This window comes from Jaculus jaculus, chromosome 5, assembly GCF_020740685.1.
Source record: "Jaculus jaculus isolate mJacJac1 chromosome 5, mJacJac1.mat.Y.cur, whole genome shotgun sequence".
Taxonomy (NCBI): Eukaryota; Metazoa; Chordata; class Mammalia; order Rodentia; family Dipodidae; genus Jaculus; species Jaculus jaculus.
Window position 1 is genome coordinate 130,553,151 of NC_059106.1, and position 26,487 is coordinate 130,579,637.

At 37.6% G+C, this 26,487-nt stretch overlaps 1 protein-coding gene across 1 annotated transcript in view; it reads right to left on the reverse strand.

Annotated features, from left to right (window-relative positions):
* Positions 1–962: 962 nt before the first annotated feature.
* Positions 963–26,487, reverse strand: part of Ostn (osteocrin) — a 40,153-nt gene continuing 14,628 nt past the window's right edge. The window contains exons 3-5 of the mRNA XM_004654265.2: positions 23,747–23,961; positions 4,778–4,874; positions 963–3,376 (exon numbers count right to left, since the gene is read on the reverse strand). Coding sequence (XP_004654322.2) covers positions 4,790–4,874; positions 23,747–23,961 — 300 coding nt within the window. The 3' untranslated portion in view covers positions 963–3,376; positions 4,778–4,789. The remainder of the gene's footprint in view (positions 3,377–4,777; positions 4,875–23,746; positions 23,962–26,487) is intronic.

Genomic DNA, 26,487 nt, shown 5'->3' on the forward strand with positions numbered 1-26,487 from the left:
TGTCTCTTATAAATTCCATTTGCTCAGATGGATGATTAAAGAAGAAAAAAGTGTGTCAGCATGAAGCCCACCCGAGACAGCAGGATGAGAATCCCTGAGTGGCAGACCCTGTCACCAGTTGATCATTGCTTTATTGACTATGACTGGTACAGGTGTGTTCTATTCTGTATAGATGAACATGTCTCTGCCATAACCTCAGGAGTGTCAGAACTGTGTATGCAAGGTCAAAGCTAAGTGTAGACTGCTGAGAGTATATATGTGATTGTAGAGTGAAAGGAAGCCACAGGAAGACTGTGGCATCTTTCTTTTCTTCATTTGAGACAAGGTCTTTATATAGCTCTGGCTGTCCTAAGACTCACAATGTAGCTCAGACTGGCATCTAGCTCAAGAACTTCCTGCCTCAGCCTCTGCAGAGTTAGAATTACAGGCATGGGCCACCAAGCTCCCCTATCCTCTCCCAGCTGACATCTACAGTTAACTCTTAAAAGGGTTAGTGGGACTTGGTGAAATTTGGAGGGAAAAGTTTCTAATTCAGGAACATCAAGGAGAACACAGAGGGGTTTTATGGCTCACTCAGAATCACAATCTCATATGGTAGGAGTTGGGGTCACTTAAGAAGTGAACTAAAAAAGTAAACAAAAGGTTAACCACATCTTTGGCTTCTGTACTTATAATTTCCTGGAAACAGAACAGTTTTTAGTAGAGAAAAAAATTTTCTTTCATTTTTTTTTCTATATCATGAGACAAGTAAGTACATTACACATTAGAATAGAACAAAAACCAATATATTATGATTTCTTTAAATGAGACTGATAACCTGGTTTTCTTTACTTTTCTTCTCTTTCCTTTCCTTTTATTTTTAGAAATAGTTTTATTTATTTGAGAGAGAGAAAAAGAGAGAATGAGGGGGGAGAGACAGAGAGAGAAAGAGAGAAAGCATGGGTGCAGCAGGACATCCAGCCACCTCAAAGAACTTCAGATGCACATGCTAGTTTGTGCCTTGGGCCTTATGTGAGTACTGGGGAAAAAAAAAACTTGGGCTATTGGGCTTTATAATCAATCCCCTTTAAACATTGAACCATCTCTCCAGCCCCTCCCTTTAAGATGTTTTTATTTATTTGTACATATATATGTAGGCCACTGCAAGTGAACTACAAAAGCATTTCACTACTTTTTGACTCAGGCTTTATATGGATGCTGAACCCCAGGCCGGCCAGTTTTACAAACATGTGACTTTAGCCACCACTTCATTTCCCCAGCCCTATTTTATTTATTTATTTGGAGACAGTATCTCATATTGCAGAACTTGGCCTTGCACTTACTATGTAGATGAGGGCGTCATGAATTTCTGAGCTTTCTTCTTCTACTTCCAAGCACTGGAATTACAGGTGTGAATGAGCAAACCAAATAGAATGTTGTTTCTTTTACATGCTAGGTAGGCATTCTGTCATGGAGCTAAATACCAAACCCTCAGAGCCTTATTTTAACTAGAGTAATTTACGAAATCAGCTTGTTAAGCTCAAATTCTAATGCTAAAAGTATTTTTAGGCTCAAGGAGATTTTAACACCTTTTGTCAAAACACGAAGTGGTACATAGTTGAATCAGAAGCTTACAAATACTCACTTGGGAGAAAAATACCACTTCTGAAAAATCAGAAAGAGAGAGAATTAGCTATGCTGAGTAATTTTTTCAAGCTACAAGTCTTATAGAATACTACCCATGTGACAACTCTTACTTTCTAAAACAAGCCTAGGAAGAACATTATCAGTTAGCATTCTCAAAATTATTTTCTCTTTGAGATAGATTCCACTACAATTAAAAGAAACATTACCGCTTAACTTTGAAGATTTTCAGTAACTTGAGACATTTATAGAATAACTAAGAAGTATGAAAACTCTATTGAACATGTTCATTTCTTTGACTACTTTAGATCTTTTATAACTGGGTTTGGAGAAAGTGTATTGGATAACTGTATAAAATTAGCCTTTATAAGGATTAGTTATTTAGTTCAAATAATTTCTAATATTTTCTTGTCACCATGATAATTCTTTTAATTTATTTTATTCTTGGTTCATATAAATACATTATTTAATTTTTAGCTAATATGACCATAACTACCCATTTCTATCCTCCTCTTGTAATACAAAGAAATCTCCTAACCTCATGCTAAAAATTTCCCCCTACTAGCCCAGACTTTTGACCTTCTCTTATATGCTGTGTTTAATACTGATTAATAGAACTTAGTAAAGTATTTTTGAGATTCTGTTTACAGTTTTGCTAAATAATTAATTCTGAATTTAAGCTCTGTAGACTTATTTTTGTATTGTGCAAGTGTATCCAATGCACTAGGAGCTTATTTGCCTGAACTATAGCAGTACCATCATTATTGCTTAGAACTGAGCTTTCTAAAATACCAAGCCTTAGTCTTTGATACAAAGGTTAGTTAAAACTAGTGACTCATTGAAAAATCATTTCCAATTACAGTATACTCTTCATAGGCAGAATATATGAAGTAGACTTAGCTTTTCTTAGATGAGTTAGTAACTTCAGAGAGATCACTTGTACTGTGCCATAAAACATCATGTGGAAAATGATGTGTGCATCACCAGCTCTAGTCTGCTCGTAGTATGCTTGCTACCTTGGGATGCTTTCACTCCCTTCTAATTGCATGTCTCATTTCTGTATAGTTCTTACCTTCAGAATAGACTGCTATTGCTCTTTACTAGCTAGTCATTAAAATTTAAAGAAAGGTTAGGGGATAGAGTATACTGAAACTTAACACATGAGTTATACCCTTCACATCTTCAGTTCTAAGCTCAGTGGGGACTTTAAAGTTTACTTGGAGCTGTTTTTTTGTTACTTAAATTTGACAAAACTTGAAAGTTAGAAGATACCATAGTTTATAACCATTACAGGCTTATAGTCAGAGGGAAATAGAGGTAAGAGTACTCAGGAGAAAACATACACCTTCACCTCGCCTCTTTCCCTGGTAATGAACAAGCTTATTGTACCTAATCCTCCAGAGCAAATTTGTCTTTTGTTATTATTTTTCAACTTTAAAAACATTAATGGAAAATTCATGTGGGAGGCATTTCACTGCATTGAGAGTTTCAGCTATTAATCTTTAAAGTAAGGTGTTGTGGGCCAGTAATCATTTCTGAATCATTGAAAACACTGTTAAAAATACACACATTGAAATGATATGCACAGTTTGCTTGAAACCATAACAACACTGTGATATGATGAGCTGAACTTCAGGCCTTGGAAGGATTATGCAGAAGGTGAGTACCGTACGTTTAGTCATTAAGGAGTATTGAGGAACTTCCCAGAAGTATGTTCCGCATTTCGGTGACATTTCACCCAAGGAAGTCACATCTGTAGAAGTGAAAGTTGAAATTGTTAAAGTTAGTTAACTCTGCAGAGCAGGTGAAAAATCCATCAACTTCAGTAGAGAAAGGCTAAACTTTTAGTTACATAATGTTTAAGTGTAGCTTTTAATTACATGGCATATGTTTAAATTTATGATGATAATGTAAACTGACAATTCAGACAAAATGCATTAAACAAGAATTTGTGTTGTATAATCTGTGCTTGAGTTAAAATTATAAAATGTGTTTGCTTTTCATGTATCTAGCATATTTTATTTCTCTCAAGTTTTGAATCTTAAAGGCTGTTACCATGCAAAATAAAGGAAAGGTAAACAAAACTGACTGTCACTATATTTGTTGTTATAGGATCACATGGATAATTATATATTTTGCTCAATTTACTAGGCTCTAACTTTATGCTACTATTCACATATGATATTCCTGTTCTATTTCAGTTATGCAAATTTATGTGAATAATGGTGTCAACATAGTACTAAGATTAAAAAAATCAGTAAAAACAGCAACATGTACCTCATATGGTGAAAGGAAAAGTCTTTCTGATTGTTATAGCAAGTGGCAAGAAAACCAACAGCACTATTTGTAATTTCATTATGTATGCAATCCTGATTTCTGTGGCAGGTAGATGGGGATTCTAACTATCCAGGAGACCTAAGTGACACCTGAGGCAAATATCTCTTTAAATTGGAGTTGCTTAGAACTATGCCCTTAACTAATTCAAAACTTGGGTACAGAATAGAAATGATTTGAAGAAGACATTGTGTAAGTATCAGATTATATGCCTTTACAAAATATATCAGAGTGCTAGGAGGTAGCTCATAAGTTAATGGAATTTGATTTGCAAAACCTGATGGGTCAGATTCAATTCTCCAGTGGTGGTGGTTTGATTCAGGTGTCCACCACAAATGTATGTATTGTGAATGGTAGGTTCCCCGCTGGTGGCAATTGGGTAATTGGAGCCTAAATACTAAGCAAGCACTTTTCCATGAAGCAATGACCTCAGCCCAGCCCCTGTTCTATGTTGTTATAGTTCAATAATATAGCCACTGAGAACAATATGACATATATGACTATTTGTGTTAATTGGAATCTTAGTCCATCTTTGTATTTCAGTATTCAGTAATTACACAAAACTTGTGAAAGTAGCTAAAACTGTTGTGTGTGTGTGAGGGTGGTGGGCCCAGCATTAGAGTGTGTGCTTAAGAGTAAAATCTGTACTTTTTCCTTTTGAAAACTCTCAATTATTTAAAATTGAATAAAGAAATGCTTGATAAAATGAATATTTAAGCTGATAAATCAAAATATAAATTTATAAGTAAGGAAGCATCAATTTATTTATTGTGCAATACTGAATACCCAGTAGATTGTTACTTCTTCAAACTGTACTCACAGTTGGAGTAAATTAGCCTCTGGAATTTGAGAGCCGGTTCCTTCCAATCCGGTCCATGGGGATACCAAATCGCTTTCTTGGATGATCTACTACTTTCCTGAAATAAAGCACAGAGAACGATTTTAAGCTTAAATCCAAATCATCAATCATTACTTTTGCTCTTCTAGTCAATGCAGATCTGGGGCTTTCTTGAGAAATGGGAATGAAAATAATAGATGCTATTTGTGGTAGCATGAATGTTTGGCCCAATAGACTCAGGTTTTTTGAAAATTTTAATTTAAATTATTTTATTTTGATAGAGAAAAAGTGGCATACACACACACACACACACACACACACACACACACACACACACACCGGAGGCGGGGTAGAGGGAGAGGGAGAGAGACATCATACCAGGGCCTCCAGTCATTGCAGACAAACTCCAGATGCATGTGCCATTCTGTGTATATCTGGCTTATGTGGGTACTGGGGAATTGAACCTGGGTCCCTAGGCATTGCAGGCAAGCACCTTACCTGTTAAGCCAGCTCCCCAGCCCCTTAACAATTCTTGATTAAACTTCCTACTTGAGCCCCTAGCAGACAGATTCCTGCTAGACAGAACATGACATTGGGTCAGGATCCGAGTACAACCCTAAGGTATGTTTGGGGCTGATCTTCATTCCAGCTTAAACATATGAAGAGAGGAGTTTGAGCTCTGGAGGTTTGTACTTGTACACTGTTGGTTTTTCTCTCTCTGCTTGGATGTATGGAAGTAAGTAGCCTCTTCCAACACTGATGGAGTTTTCTCTGGATTGATAGTACTGTTCCTTCAATAAGCTGTTTCTGGTTGGTTGTTTGTACCCCAGCAACATGGAGCTGACTACAACACTATTCAGAAGACACCATTCTCATACTCTCAACAAGTTTCAAGAAAAATGAAGTTTAGAGAATATGTGATTCAAATGCAGAAAACCCCCAGGCCTGATGATCTTACTTTGCTGTCATATGAAAATCATAAAAGGGGAAGTATCAAGACTTTAAGCATTTAACCTTCACAGTTTAACCTTAGAAGTAGGAGAAGCTTTAGTTTACCCAGTGGGGACAGAGATGGATGGACTACACTAAGAACCCCTTGCCTGAGTGTTTTACAGGAGACTGGCAAATAGAGTTTTGAGGCTTTTGGTGTATACATCAGAAACAAGAAATATTTCATGTACACTAACTCAGAAATATGCAGATTGAAAGTACAATAAACACATCAAGAAATGGAACAGTTTTAGAATGAGAAAATTAAATATCATTCTTTTGCCAAATGCAAAGATTTATTCTTCGTTTATTTTTTGGATATGAACTGTGATGACACAATTTCTGCTTTTGAAAGCCTCAGTGGTATGAATTTCAGTGATGTGAGACTTCCTACCTCACACAACAACTGAACTTTCAATAACTTCTAGAATTAAAAAAAAAAAAAGATTTTTCTCAGAACATTTTGAGTTCCTTGTTTGGTTCTTTTCCAATTATTTTCACTGTGAATCTCCACTTTCTAAATATTAAAAATGCAAAAAACCCTCAATGCTTTTTTCAACTGTCAATCACTTTTTTCTTTTATATTTTTTTTGTCCCTACTATGTATAAGGTGTTTTTTTTCCTGCCATCCTGGCATATGTGAATCAGAAATGATACATGCTTTCAAAGACCATTAATTAGGTTCTTTCAGAAGTGATGATTTAGTATAAGCACTAGAGGGAAAAATATTTTTACTGTGACTAAATTTTTCCTTAATAATGTTATTCTTGTAAATAAATCATTTATTAAGAGGCCCAAGAAAAAGCACGAGGAAGAATAGAACTTGAGAGATTTTTTTCCTGTTGTACTTTACACATAAAGTCTATAAATACTGCCTTATTTATTTAACATAGTTTCTTGAGGCTAATATTTTCACCATATCTTCCTCATGGCAGGTGCTGTGCTTAGGGCTATGTATGCAAAGATGATACAATTATGGAACCTTATATGTTGTTTACCGTCTGTTGCAGTCCGGTTTGTATTGTTGGTAGAAATCACCTAACCAAGAGCAGCTTCTAGGAAAAAGAGTTTTATTTTGGCTTACAGGCTCGAGGGGAAGCTTCATGATGGCAGGGGAAAACGATGGCATGAGCAGAGGGTGGACATCACCCCCTGGCCAACATAAGGTGGACTACAGCAACAGGAGAATGTGCCAAACACTGGCAAGGGGAAACTGGCTTTAATACCCATAAGCCAGGCCCCAACAATACACTTCCTCCAGGAGGCATTAATTCCCAAATCTCCATCAGCTGGGAACCTAACATTCAGAACACCTAAGTTTATGGGGGACACCTGAATCAAACCACCACACTGTCTAAAGATATTTACAACCATGTTATATTTTTTGCATTTATTTCAATGGCATTTTCTATAGTTTCACATTCATCCTCCTTCCTATGCTAGCTATTGGTTCTATTATGTACATTGAGTAAATGTGTGCTTTTACAAAAATTTGTGTCTTATGCACAAAAATGATTAGTTAAGGAAATGTGTATGAAAAAGAACATATTGGTTTTTTACTATATCCACACCCTTACCTCCCTTCACATTTGTGGAAAACATACCCTCTTTAGGGCATTTGTTTTTTGTACTGCTTGATTTCTCAATTACAAATTGACCACATTCTTTCAACTTGCTAACCAAATGAGAAGCACCAGGCTTATAAAATTACCTTAAATCAATGTTAGGAGTTATAAATAAACTACTAGGTTTATTAAATGGTTTTAACCATTTTACTGTAATTATAGGTATAAAGTGTAGAAAAAACCCTCTTCTTGATATTCTAAATTAAATTTAGACATAAAAAAGTGGAATTATTTTTTAATTTTTTTATTATTTAATTGGAGAGAGAGAGAGAGAATGGGCCTTTAGCTACAACAAATGAACTCAAGGCACATGAGCCACCTTGTGCTTCTGGTTTACATGGGTCCTGGGGAATTGAACCTGGGTCCTTAGGCTTCACAGGCAGTGTCTTAACTGCTAAGCCATTTCTCCAGCCCCAAAATGAATATTTAATTCAAGTGGTTATCTTTGTATAATCATCAAAATAATTCTTTACCACCAATGCTCATGACTTCACTTTATATAGGCCAAAGTAATATCACAGGATTGTTTCAAGACTTGGAGAGGAAAACATTATAGCTGGATTATTGGAGTGGACCCAATGTCTTGTAATGTCTAAAAAAGAGTGAGTCATATAAGAAGAACAATCTAAGAGTACTTCATTCAATGCTGTTGGTGTTGAAGACAGAGGAAATGGTCATGAGTGAAGGCATGTTGTAGCTACTAGAAGTATTTGAAAGAAAATGGGGACCTCAGTTCTACTGTAAGGAAATACATTCTGCTGACCACTTGAATGTACAGAGAATAATTTTCCCTTTGAGCCTCTGGGACAGAGCACAGCCTGTTGTGGTCTTTATATCATGGGAGTTGGTAGACAGATCGTGGGCGTTAGCATAGAGTAACATGCAAAAGGAGTTTGTGATGCCAGTGATTGGCTAGAACCTAACTGACAAGGAGCTGGGGACAGTGCTTATAATGATGTGTGATATATCATGAGGAATACTGGAGCCTCAGTGACATACTTGTAAGATAATTTTCTGTAAGTAATTTATGATGGTAGTAATGAAAAACTAATACATTTTTCAGTATGGTTTAGGACTTATGTCTAAGGGTAAGGGGTTGATATGTACAAAATGTTAAACTGATGTGATCTTTCCCCTTTTACATCCCAAATTAATTCCTTCCCTGAACTATTCCACCATTAAAACTCCAGGAAATTAGGCAGAAGCCACGTCTATGTGAAAGAGAATGCTAAGAGGGTGTCTCGGTTAAGGAGGGGAAGTGAGAACTTGAAACCTTTCAAGTAAGTGCTCAAAAGTAGAAAGAAACAGCACCCGAGAGTCACATGGATGGGTAATATTTTCCCAAAGCTCCTTAAGTTAATATGCTATGAAAGAAAACCCACTTCCACTTTTTCAAGTGTCTTGTTCTCATAAATGAAATGAATAAAAGAAGAAAATTTATTAGTCCCTACTACCAATTTACTTTTCAAAAGTTACAGTTAATAATTGTTTTTCTTATTTTGTTCTAGTTAATTTTTTTTCTGCTCAAACAAAGAGAAATGGGTGGTTGTTTAGGAAGCAAAATAAACTTCCTTCCTAGCTTTCATGTCCCCCTCTTTCCCATTTTCTCCTTTACCCCCAGGTAGAATCTAAAAATATTAAGATCCAGAAACCAGACAACTTGGGCTTTCATTAATTCTTTTACTCAGTGTAACTGAGATTCTCTATCTACCATTCCATTATTTTCAGCTGATCTTCATTATTTGATGAAATTCAGACACCCTCTGTTACCTTCTCTACCGGTGCTGCTTATTCATTTTACCTACTTATTTGTTAAGTGATCTTTGATTATATCTGTGTGTATGACATATTGCCTCACAAAGTTCCCATTTTATAATGAAAAGAGATAATGAGCTAACACATGAACAAAATTCACACATTTGGACTGATAGTTTTCTACCCTTATCATTGAGTCATTTTGAAACTATTTGTAGCTATTTTTTTTTTGACAGCTTTGTAAGATGAGAAATGTTTAAAAAGTTAATTGGATTGTCCCAGTAGAACGTTATCCCTTCATTTCCACATACAGTGGAATGGTTATAACAGGGCTTCTAAAAGAAAAACTTAAGTTTCCTCAGAGGGGAACTATCCTAATGTGCGGAGACATGTGCATGGTTTCAGTCTCGCAGTCAATCCATAATTACTTTTGTTCACCTCATCAAACATGGGATTGGTTGCAAATGCTTACAGATATCTAGAAATAGAAACACACACAAATATGCTTTCTCAGTGTGGAAAACTTTTAGCACTTATATAAAAATAATCAACTTCAGAAAGAACACAAGAATCATGATAGCTCACTAACAAAGAATTGTAAAATAAACTTCCCTTTCAGAAGCAAAGTGGCAAGCTAGAAGTTGTCTTAATATTTTTGCTGATATCAAATATTTATTTAATAGTTTTATATTCTGTAACACATGCATTGACAGGAATATACATTGTGTATAGAAGAAATGTTACAGAAATATTCCTAAGACTGAATAAGAAAACCACTTTCTGACTATCTAGTCCCTCTTGTGACAAAATGGTGGTATGACATGGCTTATAAGACATTTAAGTCTATCCTTTTCCTTATAAAATACTCTGTAAGAAGTTTAAAGATATAGAAGATCTCTTTTTTTCTCTTTTTTTGAGGTAAGGGGTCTCTAGCTCAGGCTGACCTGGAACTCACTCTCTAATCCAAGGTTGGCCTCTAAGTCCTACCTCTGCCTCCCAAGTGCTAAGAATAAAGATGTGCATCACCACACTTGGCTGATATAAAAGCTTTATTAAACTAATATGAAAATAATTATTTCCTTGTTTATTTTGAATCTTACTTTACTATTTATGATGAAATATGGACTTCCTTTGTCAAATAGGATTTTAATTGTAATAATTCCATTTCCAGAGATTTCTAAGAGTATTTTGACATCCTTAAAAGACAGTGAGTATGGGCTGGAGAGATGGCTTAGCGGTTAAGCGCTTGCCTGTGAAGCCTAAGGACCCCGGTTCGAGGCTCAGTTCCCCAGGTCCCACGTTAGCCAGATGCACAAGAGGGCGCACGCGTCTGGAGTTCATTTGCAGAGGCTGGAAGCCCTGGCGCGCCCATTCTCTCTCTCTCCCTCTATCTGTCTTTCTCTCTGTGTCTGTCGCTCTCAAATAAATAAATAAATAAGTAAATAATTTTTTAAAAAAAGACAGTGAGTAAAACTTCACCTAAGCATTGTACTGAGCATTGCCTCATGAGGTAAGTCTACAGATGATCTCTACTCAGTTTGAAGATGAAAATAAACATCTCCCTCTTCAGCAGCAACATAAGAAAGAGAACAATCTCAGCATTTCAGACCTCAAGGGTCCGCTTCCCAACTGCATGCCTCTGGATGTTTGCTCCCAGGGGCAGTCTGTAGACAAGTTTATGTGAACCATTCCTTTCCTTGTCTTTATCTTGTGTGCTGCTTACATAGTCTTCAAGAATCCAATATTTGCCAGTGGTAAGACCCTATTGCTGAAGACTCCATACGCAGCTGACACGTAAAATGGAATGACATGGCTGGAAGCCAGGAGAGAGTCAGTCCCCAGACAGTCAGCGTGTCTAGTGCCAGAAGGCGCTACATAGGCGACTGGGGGAAGTGACCAAGATCTGTCCAAGCAACACATTGTTTAACCTAAGTAGCAACAATTAACCAGATGTGATACCCACACAAGTGCAATAATGGTACACAGCCATGGTGAGGAATCAATTGCTCTTGATTTGGCTAACTGATCCACTCAGTGGTACTAGACCCTTAGCTGGAGCTGGGAAACAAGTCAGAACCATACCCAAACACAAGCCCACTCTACAATATCAAGCTACCATCAATCACGGGGTATAAGAGGGCCTACACCTATCAAACTGTCTATCAAAAAAGTAAGTGTTATCTCAATTTTCTGGGTGCTAACTTACTCTCCGTTGGAGAATCTGCTTCTCTTTTCCAGATAGATGCAGATCCTAAGAAGAGAGCTGCCCCAACATACCTCAGAAGGGGCCCAACTGAAACTAAGGACAACTGGCGAAATAAGCAAGGGTGATGTTTTCCTGTGAACTGGATACCAGCACAAAGGGGAAGGAGATCAATGCAGAGAAAAATCAACTCCTACCAAATCAGAGAGCCAGAGCCTCAGAGGCCCCTAACACCTCAGCACTGAAGCAGACCAAAAATGAACCCAACATGGCTCAGGGAAATCTTGCGGAAGAGGGGGCGGAAAGAATGTCAGAGTTACATGTTGGGTCATGATTTTCAGAGACATTTATCATACTAATAACTGGGGGCTAACTCCACAATGCACGACCCATTTTCAATAACAAGGAGGGTCTAATGGGAGGGGGTAGATCACAGATGAGCCTAAATAATGGTACCAAACTGCCTGTATTTACTGAAAAGAAAACTAATAAATTAAATTAAAAAAAAACAACAAAACTTCCTCTAAAGAGGTAACTTATAATTTGTCAGATATTTTAAAAAAGATTGTAATGTCCTGTTACTTAAAAGGAGGAGGTAACTGATCTGACTTCTGAGCCAGCCTGCCTCAAGATAAAAACACAATTTGCCTTAGCTACTCCTAATAAAATCATTCCCAAGTGTGCTATTGGTATTAATGATAAAAAAAAAAGAATCCAATATTTATTTTAGGCAGTTTTAGAATTATAATGAAAATGATCATGTACTGTAGGCCCAATGAGCACTATAATAGTTACTAATGATATCAACACTATTAGTAGTGCTAGTACTTAATACTGATGATTATTAATTATGTTTATGGAAGGTACAATATACTTCAAATTTTCTGAGACATCTTAAGTGTTTTTTTTTTTTAATAAAAATCAATGCGAGGGGCTGGAGGGATGGCTTTGTGGTTAAGGTGCTTGCCTACAAAGCCAAAGGAACCTGGGACTCACGTAAGCCAGATGCACTAGGTGGTGCATGCATCTGGAGTTCATTTTCAGTGACTAGAGTCCCTGGCACCCATTGTCTCTCTCTCAAATAAATAAATAAGCAAAGTCAGTGTGAGGTGATAGATTGTTAATTGGCTTGATTATGATAATAATTTCCAAGTGTATTCATATAAAAATGCATTATGTGATATACCTCAACCAAAATCATTTTTTGTCAATCATACCTCACTGAAGCTGGACAAATGAAAGGAATCATGTATGGATTCTCTCTTTACTTCAGCAGAATTATGCAGTATTATGATTTATTAGTGTTGGCATCTGTAGCTATAGTTATTTCTTCTGGTATTTCATAAATATATAACATTTGCCTACCCATTCCTCTGTGCAAGAAACTTTGAGGTTTATGAGGTATTTTCTTCTTTGTTACATATTTGTATTAGTTACTTTTCTCACTGTTGTGACAAACACTCTAACAAAGTAACTTTAGGAGCAGGGACTTATTTTAGCTTGCAGTTCTAAAGGATCCAGTTCACCATGGTGGGGAAGGCATAACAGCAGGGGCAGGAAGTGATTGGTCATATTGTACCACATTCAGGAAGCACAGTGAGCAAGAAATGCTGGTGCTCAGCTTGCTTTCCCCTTATCTGTCTAGTTACTCAGTCTGAAAGATTGTGGCACTTCGAGTTAGGTTGGGTTTTCCCATCTCACTTAACCTAATCTAGAAACATCCTCACAGAGATGCTCAGAGATTACTTGTGCAGGTGATTCTAGAATGAATGAAATTGTCACTTTAGAATAACCATCACATACGCTCACATGAAAAATGACTTATTTATGATTTTGGTACTAATTTAAAGTTGTCCCTATTCTATCTTCAGAACTGCCAAATGTACTAAGTGCTTCTCTTGTTTCTGTGACCAAATCCTTAAAGAAATAGCTTACAGGAGGAAGGGTTTATGATGGCTTACAGTTGTAGGGGATACAGTCCATCATGGTAGGAAAAGCATGGAAGCAGTAAAAGAAGGTGGCCAGTCACCTTGCAGCCACAGTTAGGAGGCACAGAAAGAGACCATGAAGTGGCACTAGGTTATAAGACAACAAGGCCACCCCCAGCGACTGAATCCCTCCAGTGGGGCCCAACCTCCTAAAGGTCCCAACACCTTTTTAAACATTGCCACCAGCTGTTTAAAACATTCAAACCACAACACTAGCTATAATTAAGCTTAATTTTATTACCTGGCATCAGATACCCAAATTTGTACCAATTTGTACACCTGGAAGCAATGAGTGCCAGTTTCTATTATTTTCAGTATATGCCAACCATTGGGCTGGTATTGGTAAGCATTTCATTCTGTTTTTAATTTAATTTAATTTATTTTCTCACAGTACTCATTAAGTCATTTATCTTCATTTGTTCATTGGTTATTTGGATCCCTTCTTTTGGAAGTGCCTACTAAAATATGTTTTATTCAATTTCTCCATGTGTTTTCTACAATAGAGCTTAGAATACTCTGAAAAGTAGACCTGGTCTGTTTCTGTCACTAGTTTTTCTTTTTCTATGAAAACCTTCAATGTTACCTTAACATGTATCAATATTTTTCTATTGGTTTTGGTGTGATTTATGTGTGATATGCATATAGTGTTTGCATGTGTGTATGCAAATTTATGTGTCACATGTGCATGTCAGAAGACATTGGGCATCCTCCTCCTTTATTGCTTTTCGACTGCATTTTCTTGAGACAGCCTCTCACTGAATCTGAAGCTGCTATTTTTATAGCCAGAATAACTCACCAGAAAGCTCCATTGATTCTGCCTCCAACTCTTCACCCCTACCCTGATTTGGGGTTACAGGCATATGTGGCTGTGTCTGGTTTCATATGTGGATGATAGGGATTGAATTCTGGTCCTCATGCTTATATAGCAAGTACTCTTGCCTGCATAGCCATCTTCTCAGTACCTGTATTTTTACCTCTCATTTAATGTGTCATGTCTAATCTAATAATTGATTCTGTTTGTCTTGTTCTCAGAAATCCTTTTGCAGTTTTGACTAGAATTGTATTGATTATAGGGATAGTCAATCTTTTTAAAAATTTTTTTTGGTTTATTTTTATTTGTTTATTTGAGAGCAACAGAGAGAAGGAGGCAGAGAGAGAGAGAGAGAGAGAATGGGCACGCCAGGGCCTCCAGCCACTGCAAACGAACTCCAGTCGCATGCGCCCCCTTGTGCATCTGGCTAGTGTGGGTCCTGGGGAATCGAGCCTCAAACTGGGGTTCTCAGGCTTCACAGGCAAGCACTTAAATGCTAAGTCATCTCTCCAGCCATGGTATAGTCAATCTTGAGAAAGGTAAAGTGTTTATGACAGTGAGTTTTGTGATAGTAGATAATTTCTCATTTTGGTTATGATTAAAATCTCCAGATAAACTGGTATAATTTTCCCATTAAAGATCACTCATAAGTTTCTTGATTTGTATTGTTGGAAATAAGATCAACCAAGAATATGTTTTTTTTTTTTTTTTTTTATGTTTGGCAGTTTTTAGTGTTCCTAACTTGTTTACAAAAGTTTTCTTTTATTGTTAGTTAAAAGTGATTTGGGGCTGGAGAGATAGCTTAGTGGTTAAGGCAGGCGCTTGCCTGTGAAGCCTAAGGACCCATGCTTGACTCTCCAAATCCCACATAAGCCAGACACATAGTGAGGCAAGTGCAAAGTCACACATGCCCACTAGGTGGCACAAGCATCTGGAGTCCAACTTCAATGTCTGAGGTCCTGGCGCCCAATTCTATCTCTCTCTCTCATTCACTCTGTCTTAAAAAAAAATACTGTCTTGGGCTGGAAATATGGCTTAGTGGTTAAGGTGTTTGCCTGCAAAGCCAAAGGACCCAGGTTTAATTCCCCAGAACCCACATAAGCCAGCTGGACAAAGTGGCACATGGATCTGGAATTCATTAAAAAAATGATTTTAGTCATAAATGGAATTTCATTTTGTAGGATGCTTTTTCCACATGATACAGAAATTTCTTTGATTTGTTCATTCCATTAATTAAATTTCCAAGAAGTGAACATTATATGACAAACTCAGGATGATAATGGTATATTGTCTTTTTTTTTTTTTTTTTAAGGTAGGGTCTCATTCTAGCCCAGACTGACCTGGAATTCACTCTGTCCTCGGGGTGGCCTCAAACTCATGGCAATCGTACTATCTCTGCCTCTTGAGGGCTGGGATTAAAGGTGTGCACCATCATGCCCGGCTGTCTTTTTAATGTATGACTACATTTACTAAGCTTTAGGAATCTTGTACCTGTGATCATTAATGAAATTATTTTACAAGGATCTTTTCCAGTTCATGCCACTTGTGCTTTTGGTAATTAGACAATGCTACTTTCATTAAGTAGGATGAGGCTTATAATTTCTTTTGGGAGGAGTCTTTTTTGTGTTATTCAATTATGGCATGGTTTGTAAACATGTTTCTGTGAAAACTATGCCTCCAAAATTTGTAAAGTTTATTTTTCAGACTGACAGTTTATCAATCTCATGTGTATGTGGTGGTGCGCAAGTATTTAAAAACTGTTTTCCGGGCTGGAGAGATGGCTTAGCGGTTAAGCGCTTGCCTGTGAAGCCTAAGGACCGCGGTTCGAGGCTCGGTTCCCCAGGTCCCACGTTAGCCAGATGCACAAGGGGGTGCACGCGTCTGGAGTTCATTTGCAGAGGCTGGAAGCCCTGGCGCGCCCATTCTCTCTCTCTCCCTCTATCTGTCTTTCTCTCTGTGTCTGTCGCTCTCAAATAAATAAATAAAAAATATTAAAAAAAAAACTGTTTTCCCCAAAACTTTTACATAAAACAAACAAAACATAAACAACCTAAGACACTTGCCTGCAAGGCCAAAGAACACATGTTCGATTCCCCAGGAGCCACATGAGACGGATGTACAGGGTGGCACATACATCTAGAGTTCATTTGCAGTGGCTAAAGGCCTTAGCGTGCCCATTCTCTCCCCAACCCCTGTGATTTTGAGTGCCAAGGAAAAAAGCTTGGAATCAGGTAAAGGACAGAGTTCCCTTCAAATAACCCTTAAGAATTTGCTGCTCCTTCGTAACAGAATTATAAAGCATGAGGTCCCTTCAAGAAAGGCGTACAGCTCCACCAAAATTTTGAGTTATTTCAAAAATCAGGGTCTAGTAATACCTAACAAAAGATGTTATTTAGAATAGTTCAGTGAGGGCTGGGGAGATGGCTCACTGGTTAAAAACAGTTGCTTGTTAAGTCTGATAGTGCCCACATAAAGCCAGATGCACAAAGTAGCACATGTGTGGAGTTCATCTGCACTGGCAAGAGACCCTGGCATAGACATTCTCTCTCTCATCTCTCTTGCAAATGAATAAATAAAAATCGTTGAAAAATTTGGTGGTTTAGATTTAGCAAATTTAGTAAAACAAGAAACTACATTATGGTGTAATGATTATATGGGTGTAGCAGCTTGGCTCCAAACTAGGACTCATTCAACCATTATGTAGTCTCATTCTACCCTAGAGAGACGGATGACTGCTAAAGCCAAGAAATGTAGAAAGGGGTCCATGCTAAGTAGCAGAAACTCTTGTAGCATCTTCATTGCTTAGCTGGACCACTGGCTATGGAGGAAGCCAACTACCATTTCTTAAGTACATGCTAATAGCCCTGTAAAATGATTTACATGGCAAAGAACTAAAACCTCCTGCCAATAGGTAGTGAGGCACTGAGAATTCCTGCTGCTAGCCATTTTGGATGAGGATGCTGCCACCAGCAGATTTTCGGGTGAGCGTCATTCTCACTAACATCTTCAACCTAATTTTAGAGAGTCTGGGAACCCAGAACATCCAGGTACATTTATTTTCTGAGCCACAAAACCTATATGGGGGCTGGCGGGATGGCTTAGCGGTTAAGGCATTTGCCTGCAAAGCCAAAGGACCCAGGTTTGATTCCCCACGACCCATGTTAACGAGAGGCACAAGGGGCTGCATGAGTCTGGAGTTCTTTTGCAGTAGCTGGAGAGCCTGTAGAGCCCATTCTTTCTCTCTCTCTGTCTCTCTCTCCCTTCCTCTCTGTTTCTCTGTCAAATAAATAAAATAAAATATTTAAAAAACTATATGAGTATAAAAATGTGTTGTGCCTCTCAGTTTTGGGTACTTGGTTACATAGCACAGCAGTTGATATCTGACATGGTGAGACTTATAAGAGACCACACCCAATTTGAAGATTGTAGGAAAAACTGATGGAACACGGGGGAATAATTTATTATCCCTGAGTCAATCAAACAATCTCATTACTAGAATTTAAAGAGCTGACTAAGAAATAGCAATAATAATAATAATAATAATAATAATAACAATACTGTATTATAATTAGATTACAATGACTGGTGTGTGAGGACAGAACTCATCAAGGCCCCCAAGAGGATGAGAAGGAAATTGCAAGCCCCGCAGAATCTTGATTAAACTGAAAATGGACGGTTAAGCTTTTAAATTCAAACTTCAATATGTTAGGATGAAGGACAGCATTTAAGTGAAGTGATGAAATAATTGTAAGTAGTCAACTCATAAAACATTTTTTTCTTCATGTCCACAGTCAGGAAAATAGAAAAGTAAGATAAAATTGATCATTGTATATAACTCAAAAAAGTATTACCTACAAACTGAGTGTGGGGTGTGGCTTTGCACGTATGTTTTAAAGAGCTTCCTATGCTTTGCCTCTGAACTCGACAGACTTACATAGGTAGATATGGCTATCAATAAAGACAGGAAGGGAGCTGACGAGCTGACATATTGTACTATTGCTCCTAAACTAACTGGTCATTTATGAAACTGTCGTCCCGTGGGAAGAAGCAAACAGAAAGTGGGACAAGAGATCAATCTTTCTTTAAGAGGGGTACCTTTTGCAAGAAGAATTGGGGGGCATATTTTATTTAAGTTTATATCTAACTTTAAATGAACATTTTATTTATTTACTTGCAAACAGAGTGATACAAAGAGAAAGGGAGATGTGTGTGTGTGTGTGTGTGTATGTGGGGGGGGGGGAGAGGGAGAGAGAGGATGGGTGCACCAGAGCTTCCAGCCCCTGCAGACAAATTCCAGATGCATGTGCCACGTTGTGCATCTGGCTTTGTGTAGATATTGGAGAATTAAACTGAAGAGATGTCTCAGTAGTTAAGGTACTTGCTTGTAAAGCCTAACTCAAGGGGGGTATGGTTAAGGTGACTGGACCCCAAGATAAAAGGCAAGAAAGTTTGCACTTGCTAGAAATCAAAGATGACCTGACTTATCACTTGCCTAGTTCCCTAGACCTGTTTGTCCACAAACAACCTGGACCCTTCCTGGGAGGTGGTCTTTTACAGGACTTAAACATTATAGTTGGTCAAGCTCATCCCCTGGCACTTGGTTCCAGGACTAACCACTTCCTGAGACAGCACCTAACCAACTAGTTGTCCCTCTGGTTCACCTGATCCAGAAGACAGCTCACCACTAAGAAGTTATAAATACCTTTGCAAGGAGAGGGCAGGTTCTCAGATCACCTAGGAACGTTCAGCTATGGGTAAGGTTTTCACTTAGTTTGGCCTGGGCCTAGTCCCAGTCTGGATGAACCCCTAGCCCTTACTCTCCACAAGGGGTCCTTTATTCCCAGCTCCCCACATGGCAGGAGCTGCTTCAACTTTGTTTTCTCTTTTCTTTCCATGCTTTTTTCCAGGCCCTCCATGTGGGATCTTTACCCAGGTGGGTACCTTTTCTTGGCTCTGTGCTTCCCTCAGTAAATATAATAATTTAATAATTACCCTTCTAAGTTTTCTTAATTATTCAATTCTTTGATTAAAATTAGAAATGAACCTAGGGTTTGGGGTTCAAGGACTTCCCTGGACCCATACCACCCTGTTACATAACAACCTGGATTTGATTCCCCAGTAGCCACATAAAGCATCTGGAGTTCATTTGCAATGGCAAGAGGTCCTGGTATGCCCATTTTCTATTTCTCCTCTCTCTATCTCTCTTTGCTTGCAAATAAATAAATAAAAATATCTGAAAAATTCTATCTCAAAGGCAATAATTCAGTTTTAAGTAGATTTCATTATATTATGACGGCGTGCTAACATTGATGTGCTTCCAGTATTGTCTTCCAGACACAAAGTGGCCAGGGTATTCATGGCCTTACAGTGACTCATGCTGCCTACAAAAGACCTGCGTGGTAGGAGGGAAAAAATGATGGCATCAAAATAGAAGAGAGACTTTTTGGAAAGAAGAAGAGACTAAGGGCTGGAGAGATGGTTCAGGAGTTAAGGCACTTGCCTCTAAAGCCTAATGAACAGCATTTGATTCTCCAGTTTTTGGAAGGCTGAGGGAGGAGAATCACTATGAGTTTGAGGCCAGTCTGAGACTACATAGTGAATTCCAGGTCAGCCTGGGCTAGAGTGAGACCCTACCTAAAACACAAAACAAAACAAAACAAAACAACAACAACAAAAATAAGGGGTTAGATGGAGAAGGAAAAAGGGAAGCAAGAGGGGGGTGATTATGATCTGTTGTCTATATGTATGGAAGTGGAAGTTGTCAATAAAAGATGTGTAAAAGAAAAACAACAACAAAGAAAATTATGTTCGGAGAAAGGGAACACAGGACTCATCAAAGTGCCAAAGTGATGCATGGAACAAAAACTCATGAACCCCTGGATTAATAGCAATTGCAGTACTTAGAGCTAGAGTATTGGAACCTTATCTCTGTAAGTAGATATCAAAGGAGGGGGCTGAAGTGATGGCTTAGCCATTTAAGGTACTTTCCTACAAAGCCTAAGTACCCAGGTTCAATTCCCCAGTATCTACGTAAAGCCAGATGTACAAAGTGGCACATGCATCTGGAGTTCATTTGCCATGGCTACAGACCCTGGCATTCTCTGTCTCTCTCTGCTTGTAAATAAATAAATAAGGACATAGAATGAGAGCCTGACAAGGAGAAATATTGGTGGATATATATAAAACTACAGGTGTTTATAACCAAATATAAAAATATTCATATGCATTCATATATTTAAATAAAAAAATAATTCCTATTCTGGGAAATGTTCAAAAGTAATAGGCTAAAGGCATTTAAAAATTTAATGTGATAAAACATTAAATAACCCTTGGTACAGATATCCACAGAAAAATTCCTATAAATTTTAACTATATATTATGTTGTTACTATGCATGTGAAAATGCTCATATTAGTTTGTGGTTTGATTATATGTACTTAAATGAAATATCTAGAAAATAGAGGATAAAAATTTTAACCTTTGATCTTGTTTGAGTTATTGTGTGTCAAAAGAAATTTGAAGGTATTTTTTATTAAAATTTAAGGCCTACATAAATATTTCATGCAATACTTATTATTTATTTCCCACAGTTTCCTACTTATTTAACATGAAAGTCAAATTTAATATTTGCTTAAAGATCAAGAACAGGAATTCCTATTTAAAAAAAGGAATGGTGCAAAAATAACTTTATAGGAAGTGCCCTTGAAATTTAATTCAAATGCATAACATATCAGCTATCAAAATAAGAATATAAAAAGCTCAAATCTTGGGCTGGAGAGATGGCTTAGCGGTTAAGCGCTTGCCTGTGAAGCCTAAGGACCCCGGTTCGAGGCTCAGTTCCCCAGGTCCCACGTTAGCCAGATGCACAAGGGGGCGCACGCGTCTGGAGTTCGTTTGCAGAGGCTGGAAGCCCTGGCACGTCCATTCTCTCTCTCCCTCTATCTGCCTTTCTCTCTGTGTCTGTTGCTCTCAAATAAATAAAATAAAATAAAATAAAAATCATTTAAAAAAGCTCAAATCTTTAGCTTAAAAATATTCTTTTCAAACACAGCTTGTAAACACATTCAGTGATTCTGCTAAGGTCCCTTTATTCTTGATGCAGCCTTGGATAGGTCCTTTACAGCCTGGCTCCGGCAATCCCAACCAAGGGTACCCTGGCTTTGCACTGCACACTTCGGAGGGTAGTCATATGAACAGTTTTAATGTGTAGTCACAGGTCCCTGCAAGTTCTTCTACCTCTCCTTCCCTTTTTATTTATTATCTACTTTTTGTTCTTAGCACCTAATATGGAGCCCACATCTTCAATTTAAAACTTTTCACAAACTTGCTCTAAAATTTGAATCATCTCTTGCATGATTTTCTCTTAACACAATAATGTTCCTTCTCCTTTCTCTTCCTCTCTGCTCCCTTCTCCCCTTAATCATATTAATCAGCATAAATGCATTGAGAGAAAGACAAATAGGTTATGTCTCATAGCTCATCTGTTTATATGATATTCCCTAAAGAAACTGTTATGATGAAACTTCAATGTATAGTATGTAAAAAATTTTTTTATAATTATGCTAGGCATTTGATATATGTGTTGTATGTATTATTATAAATCAATATATAGTTACATGGGAAATTTTTGTGTTGACTTTCATATTATTTGGTTTACAATCTTGAAATTTCCGAAAGAAAATAAATAACATTTACACACCATACCATTTTCTCTTTTAAGTCTATTTATCTCTGCTTGTTTTTAGTATTTTTTCCAAATCTTCTTTAACCATATGCCTTATTACTAAGTATCACAATTCATTATAATAGTTTTGTTTCATACTAGTATTTTATGAGGGATAGGTACATTTTATTTCTCTTTCCTTTTCCACACAACAATTTTCATTTGTCTATGTTAGAGTATGGATTTTGAAAGAGTTGTGGATTGTTTTCCAAGTGTGGGTTAGATAAATATACAGCTTCTAATGATTAGTTTCGTTCCTAGTGTAGTTTGGAGGGTCCTTCAGTGCAGAAGAAAATTGCTTTCGGATCCTCAATGACCGTAAAGGAATGAAGGAATCAGCAACCAGAATGACAAGTCCTGTAACATCAAGAAAACCAAAACACCCTTGGCAAAAGGATATGCTGATGATCAAGGAGATATGAGGTGCCAGTTCTTAATATTCTCTGAGGGATTTCCTAAGGAGTGTGACTTTCATAGTGTAACTAGGTCAAGTTTCACACACAGTCTTTTTTTGGTGATGATCCTCACAGGAGAGTAGGGGATACACTGGTGATAGGGGGTGATGATAGTGGCGGAGACTGGAGAAAGAACCAATGCGAGAGACAGATAATTTAGGGCAGATCTATAGAAGTCTTACTGGAAGAGAAGCTTTTAGAGATATGTATTATATTGAAATAGGACATAGAGAATTTCGTGAGAACTGGGAAGTCTAGGATAATCAAAGGATTGTAATAACTCCCCAAGACTTGATGGTAGTCATTGAGGACTCCCATTCTACAATGAGTATGAAATATACAGCAGGAGAACTGATACCAAGGGGATAGAAAATGAATTAAGTTTGTAATAAGTACTTGAAAGTGTTGAGTGTTAACTCAAGCATTCTTTAATAATTAAATAACAAAGACCACTAAGGGATTTATTCTAATTATGCTATAATGATTAAAAGCTTATGAAACACTTCCCTTTGATGGTCTCATTTGATATTTAAATATTTTATTTATATTTATTTATTTAAGAGAAAAAAAGCGGCAGAGAGAGAGAGCATCATCTAGTTTTTATAGACATAAGTAACTACACCATTTTAGAGAGGAATACACTAAGGATTAAAGAGAATAACATATGTTGTACAAGTCACATAACCAGAGAAGGGCTAAACTTTGATTTATCAACATGTGTTTTGGTGACAAATCCAAACCGTTGTCCCCGACATTTTGCTATAGCAAAATGAATGGATTGACGTATTTTGGAATGCTCTATATTCAGAATATGATAAAAATAACATTCTGGCTGTGTTTATTAAGTAGAACACTCACTTGAACACATACCATCACATATACCTTACTTCTCACCTCCCATATTCAGTAAGGTCTTAAAACAAATAATTTTTAATCTGCATGCAAGAAGATTTTTCATTAGGAAATATAGTGCCTAAGATATTGAAGCAGACTATTGGCAACCAAATGTTTCTTCCTAAAACATTTACTTTCACAGTTACCTAGCACACTCTCAGTTTCTGGCTACATTCAATTTTTTCACAAAATACAAAATATATATTTAAATATTTATTTATTTATTTCAGAGGGAGAGAAAGAATGAGGCAGACAGAGAAAAAGAGAGAGAATGGGTATACTAAGGACTCTAGCCGCTGCAAACAAACTCTAGACTCATGTGCCACCTTGTACATCTTGCTTTTCGTGGGCACTGGGGAATCAAACCTGGGTCTTCTGGTTTTGCAGACAAGCACTTTAACCAGGAAGCAATCTCTCTAACCCTTCACTATAATTTGAATGTGAAATCCTCTCTGTTTCAAAACCTCGAATGAAAGGATGAGAAATGACAAATTCCTTGTCCACTTACTTCTGCTTCCCTTTGTGCTCCACAGAGCCAGCTGAGAGTCTGTCCAGGGGGGACCCGAAGCCAGAGAAGCTCCTCTTCTTCTTGGTCTCAAACACATCATTCTCCAGGGATGTCAGTTCATCCAGAAGCAAGAGTTTTGCTGCCAAGTCTGTGGCAGATTTCTCTTCCCTGATGGTGGGGGGTGACTGCACCCCTGGGGCTTCAGCATCAAAGCCCTGTAAGAAAGATACAGGTGGTTCCACTCATTTAGACAAAATAAATAAATAAACAAACAAATAAAATATCATTGGGCATTTTCTACTTTAGATGGCATGCCCATTACATAAAATTTTATAACTTTTAGTGTAGTTATGCTTTAGAAAGAAAAGTAGACTCGTGGGAACTAAAATATGTAGAATGGAATGCATCCAAAGGAAAACAAACAAACAACCCCCCCCCAAATCCTAGGTTATTACTAAAAGGTTACAGATTTGCTGATTATTCTTTCACAGTTAGGCACAGCAGCAGCTGCATCTTTCTTAATCACGACCACAGCACTTTATCTGTATTACTTTCTTCATGGTACTCATTACATTTTATCTTACATAAGATGTATCACAATATGTTCACACTCCTGATTACACTGTAGGTAACTTGAAAGCAGTGACTGTCTGGTTAAAATTATGTTTTCTCTGTTCAATGACTTGCCCACTGCTTTGTTCATAACACTATAAATTTCTGATATTTATTGAATGAATTCTAAAAACAAAATTCCAAACCCTATTCTGCTTTTTTTTAAATGACTCATTCATTATTAATAATATAAGCCAATAAATCTCCACTGTGTTCCAGATTCTTCCCTACATTGCAAAATGAACAAAATCTACTCTCTATATCCAGGGAATTTCGCATCTCCATCCACATGATTTATTAACAAATATTCCAAAGCATATTCATTGTGTAGAGCTACACAATAATTTTGTTATTACAAGTAAAAGGTTGTATCTGTTTATTTGTTGTATATATTCTTTGTTTGTACTTTATCTAGGTGACATATGTATCCAGTTTGTGAAGTTTTCTCAGGAACCACTTGACAATGGCCCTGGTAATGATCTTGGGTCATTCAGTAATTCAAGGAATACTGCTTCTTCTCTACCAGCCTTAGAGTATTTCCATCTGGAGGAAATTTAACTCTCAGGGATTTCTTTCCTATCCTTTTTGTCACATTCATCCACGAGCCACATGTCTAGTTACCACACAGAAACTGGACAAGGAAAGATGCTACAGTCATAAGGACCTCAGACTTGTGGGAGATATAATGTCAAAGGGCCACAATCTTTTGTTCATATACCAGAGTGAAACAAATAAGGAGAACTACTTCTCTTTGGGGGTCTGAGGCAGGTGTTAAGCTTTGTTAAACCTCTATTAAACACTGTTAAAAGTCAGTATTAATGGTAACAGTAAGTTCTTACTTTAAGATTCCTGATGTCTTCCCCTGTAAATAAACAACTATGTGGTGGGATAGAATGATTTAAATCCTTGGCAGCTGTTAAACTCTTCCCTGGTGCTCTGGCTGCCTAGAGCAAAGGATTTTCATTCAAACAGCTAGCTAGACTACCCCTATGCCAGCACGGCTGCTCTGGACATTACACAGAGGCCTTGAAGAAGCTGCATGACACCTGTAACTGCTTGCTGCAGAAGCAACCCTGGCTCCTGAAGGTATGTTCCCAGTTTCAGCTCTTTCAACCAGGTTAGGCTGGGACTTCCCCTGCTACTTTTTGATTCTTTCCCTGATGGCATAACAGAGGGACTGTTAGGACTGGCATAAAAAGAATACTATAGGACGGGTTTCTGTGCTTGGTTCAAACAATCCTTTTGTGGATATAGGAAGCAGGCTGATCAGATCATTTTGTGAGTGGTCTGGAAGCTCCTTTCCCACCTCTTCAGTGTAACATGAGGCTCTGTACAAAGCTTCTCTCTGGTGGTGGTTTTGATCGCCATCATAGATAGATAGGACAGAACCACAAGAGAAAGGCTCGAGGTACTGGTAGCAGAGCCACAGCAGCAGAGCAGAAATGGTGGTAGGTGCTCTCCCAGTGGCGGCATCAGTAACAGCAGCCAGATCACAGATAGCAGAAAAGGGGCTGGAGAGAGGCGCTTGTTTGCAAAGCCTAATGCCCTGGGTTCCATTTCCCAGTGCCAATATAGAGTCACGCACATGTGTATGGAGTTCCATTTGCAGTGGCTAGCGGTCCTGGAATATGCATGATCTCTCTCTCTCTCTCTCTCTCTCTCTCTCTCTCTCTCTCTCTATATATATATATATATATATATATATGTATATATATATATATATATATATATATATATATATATATATGTATGTATATATATATATATATACATATATGTATATATGTGTGTGTGTGTGTTTGATTCTCTGTCTCTTAAATAAATAAATGATAAAATATATAAACTTAAAAAAATACAGAGAAGGTCTAGAGTGGTAGCTCAGAAACAAAAGGAAGGACAGAAGTAAAGAGAAGGTGAGAAAAGGCAGAAAGCTGAGGCTGAAGGCAGATAGGTGGCTGGAAGCAGCCATTAGAGGAACTGCAGGCCCTAGTTCCTGGACAAATTCCAGAGACAGCTACTAGGTGTAGAGGGATGGCCTCTCAGATACCCTTGGCCCAGGTGTTGCAGCACTAGCCATAGCCGAGACTGGAGAATCCCAACTTTAGGCCTAAACCTGGGATGTGACACTT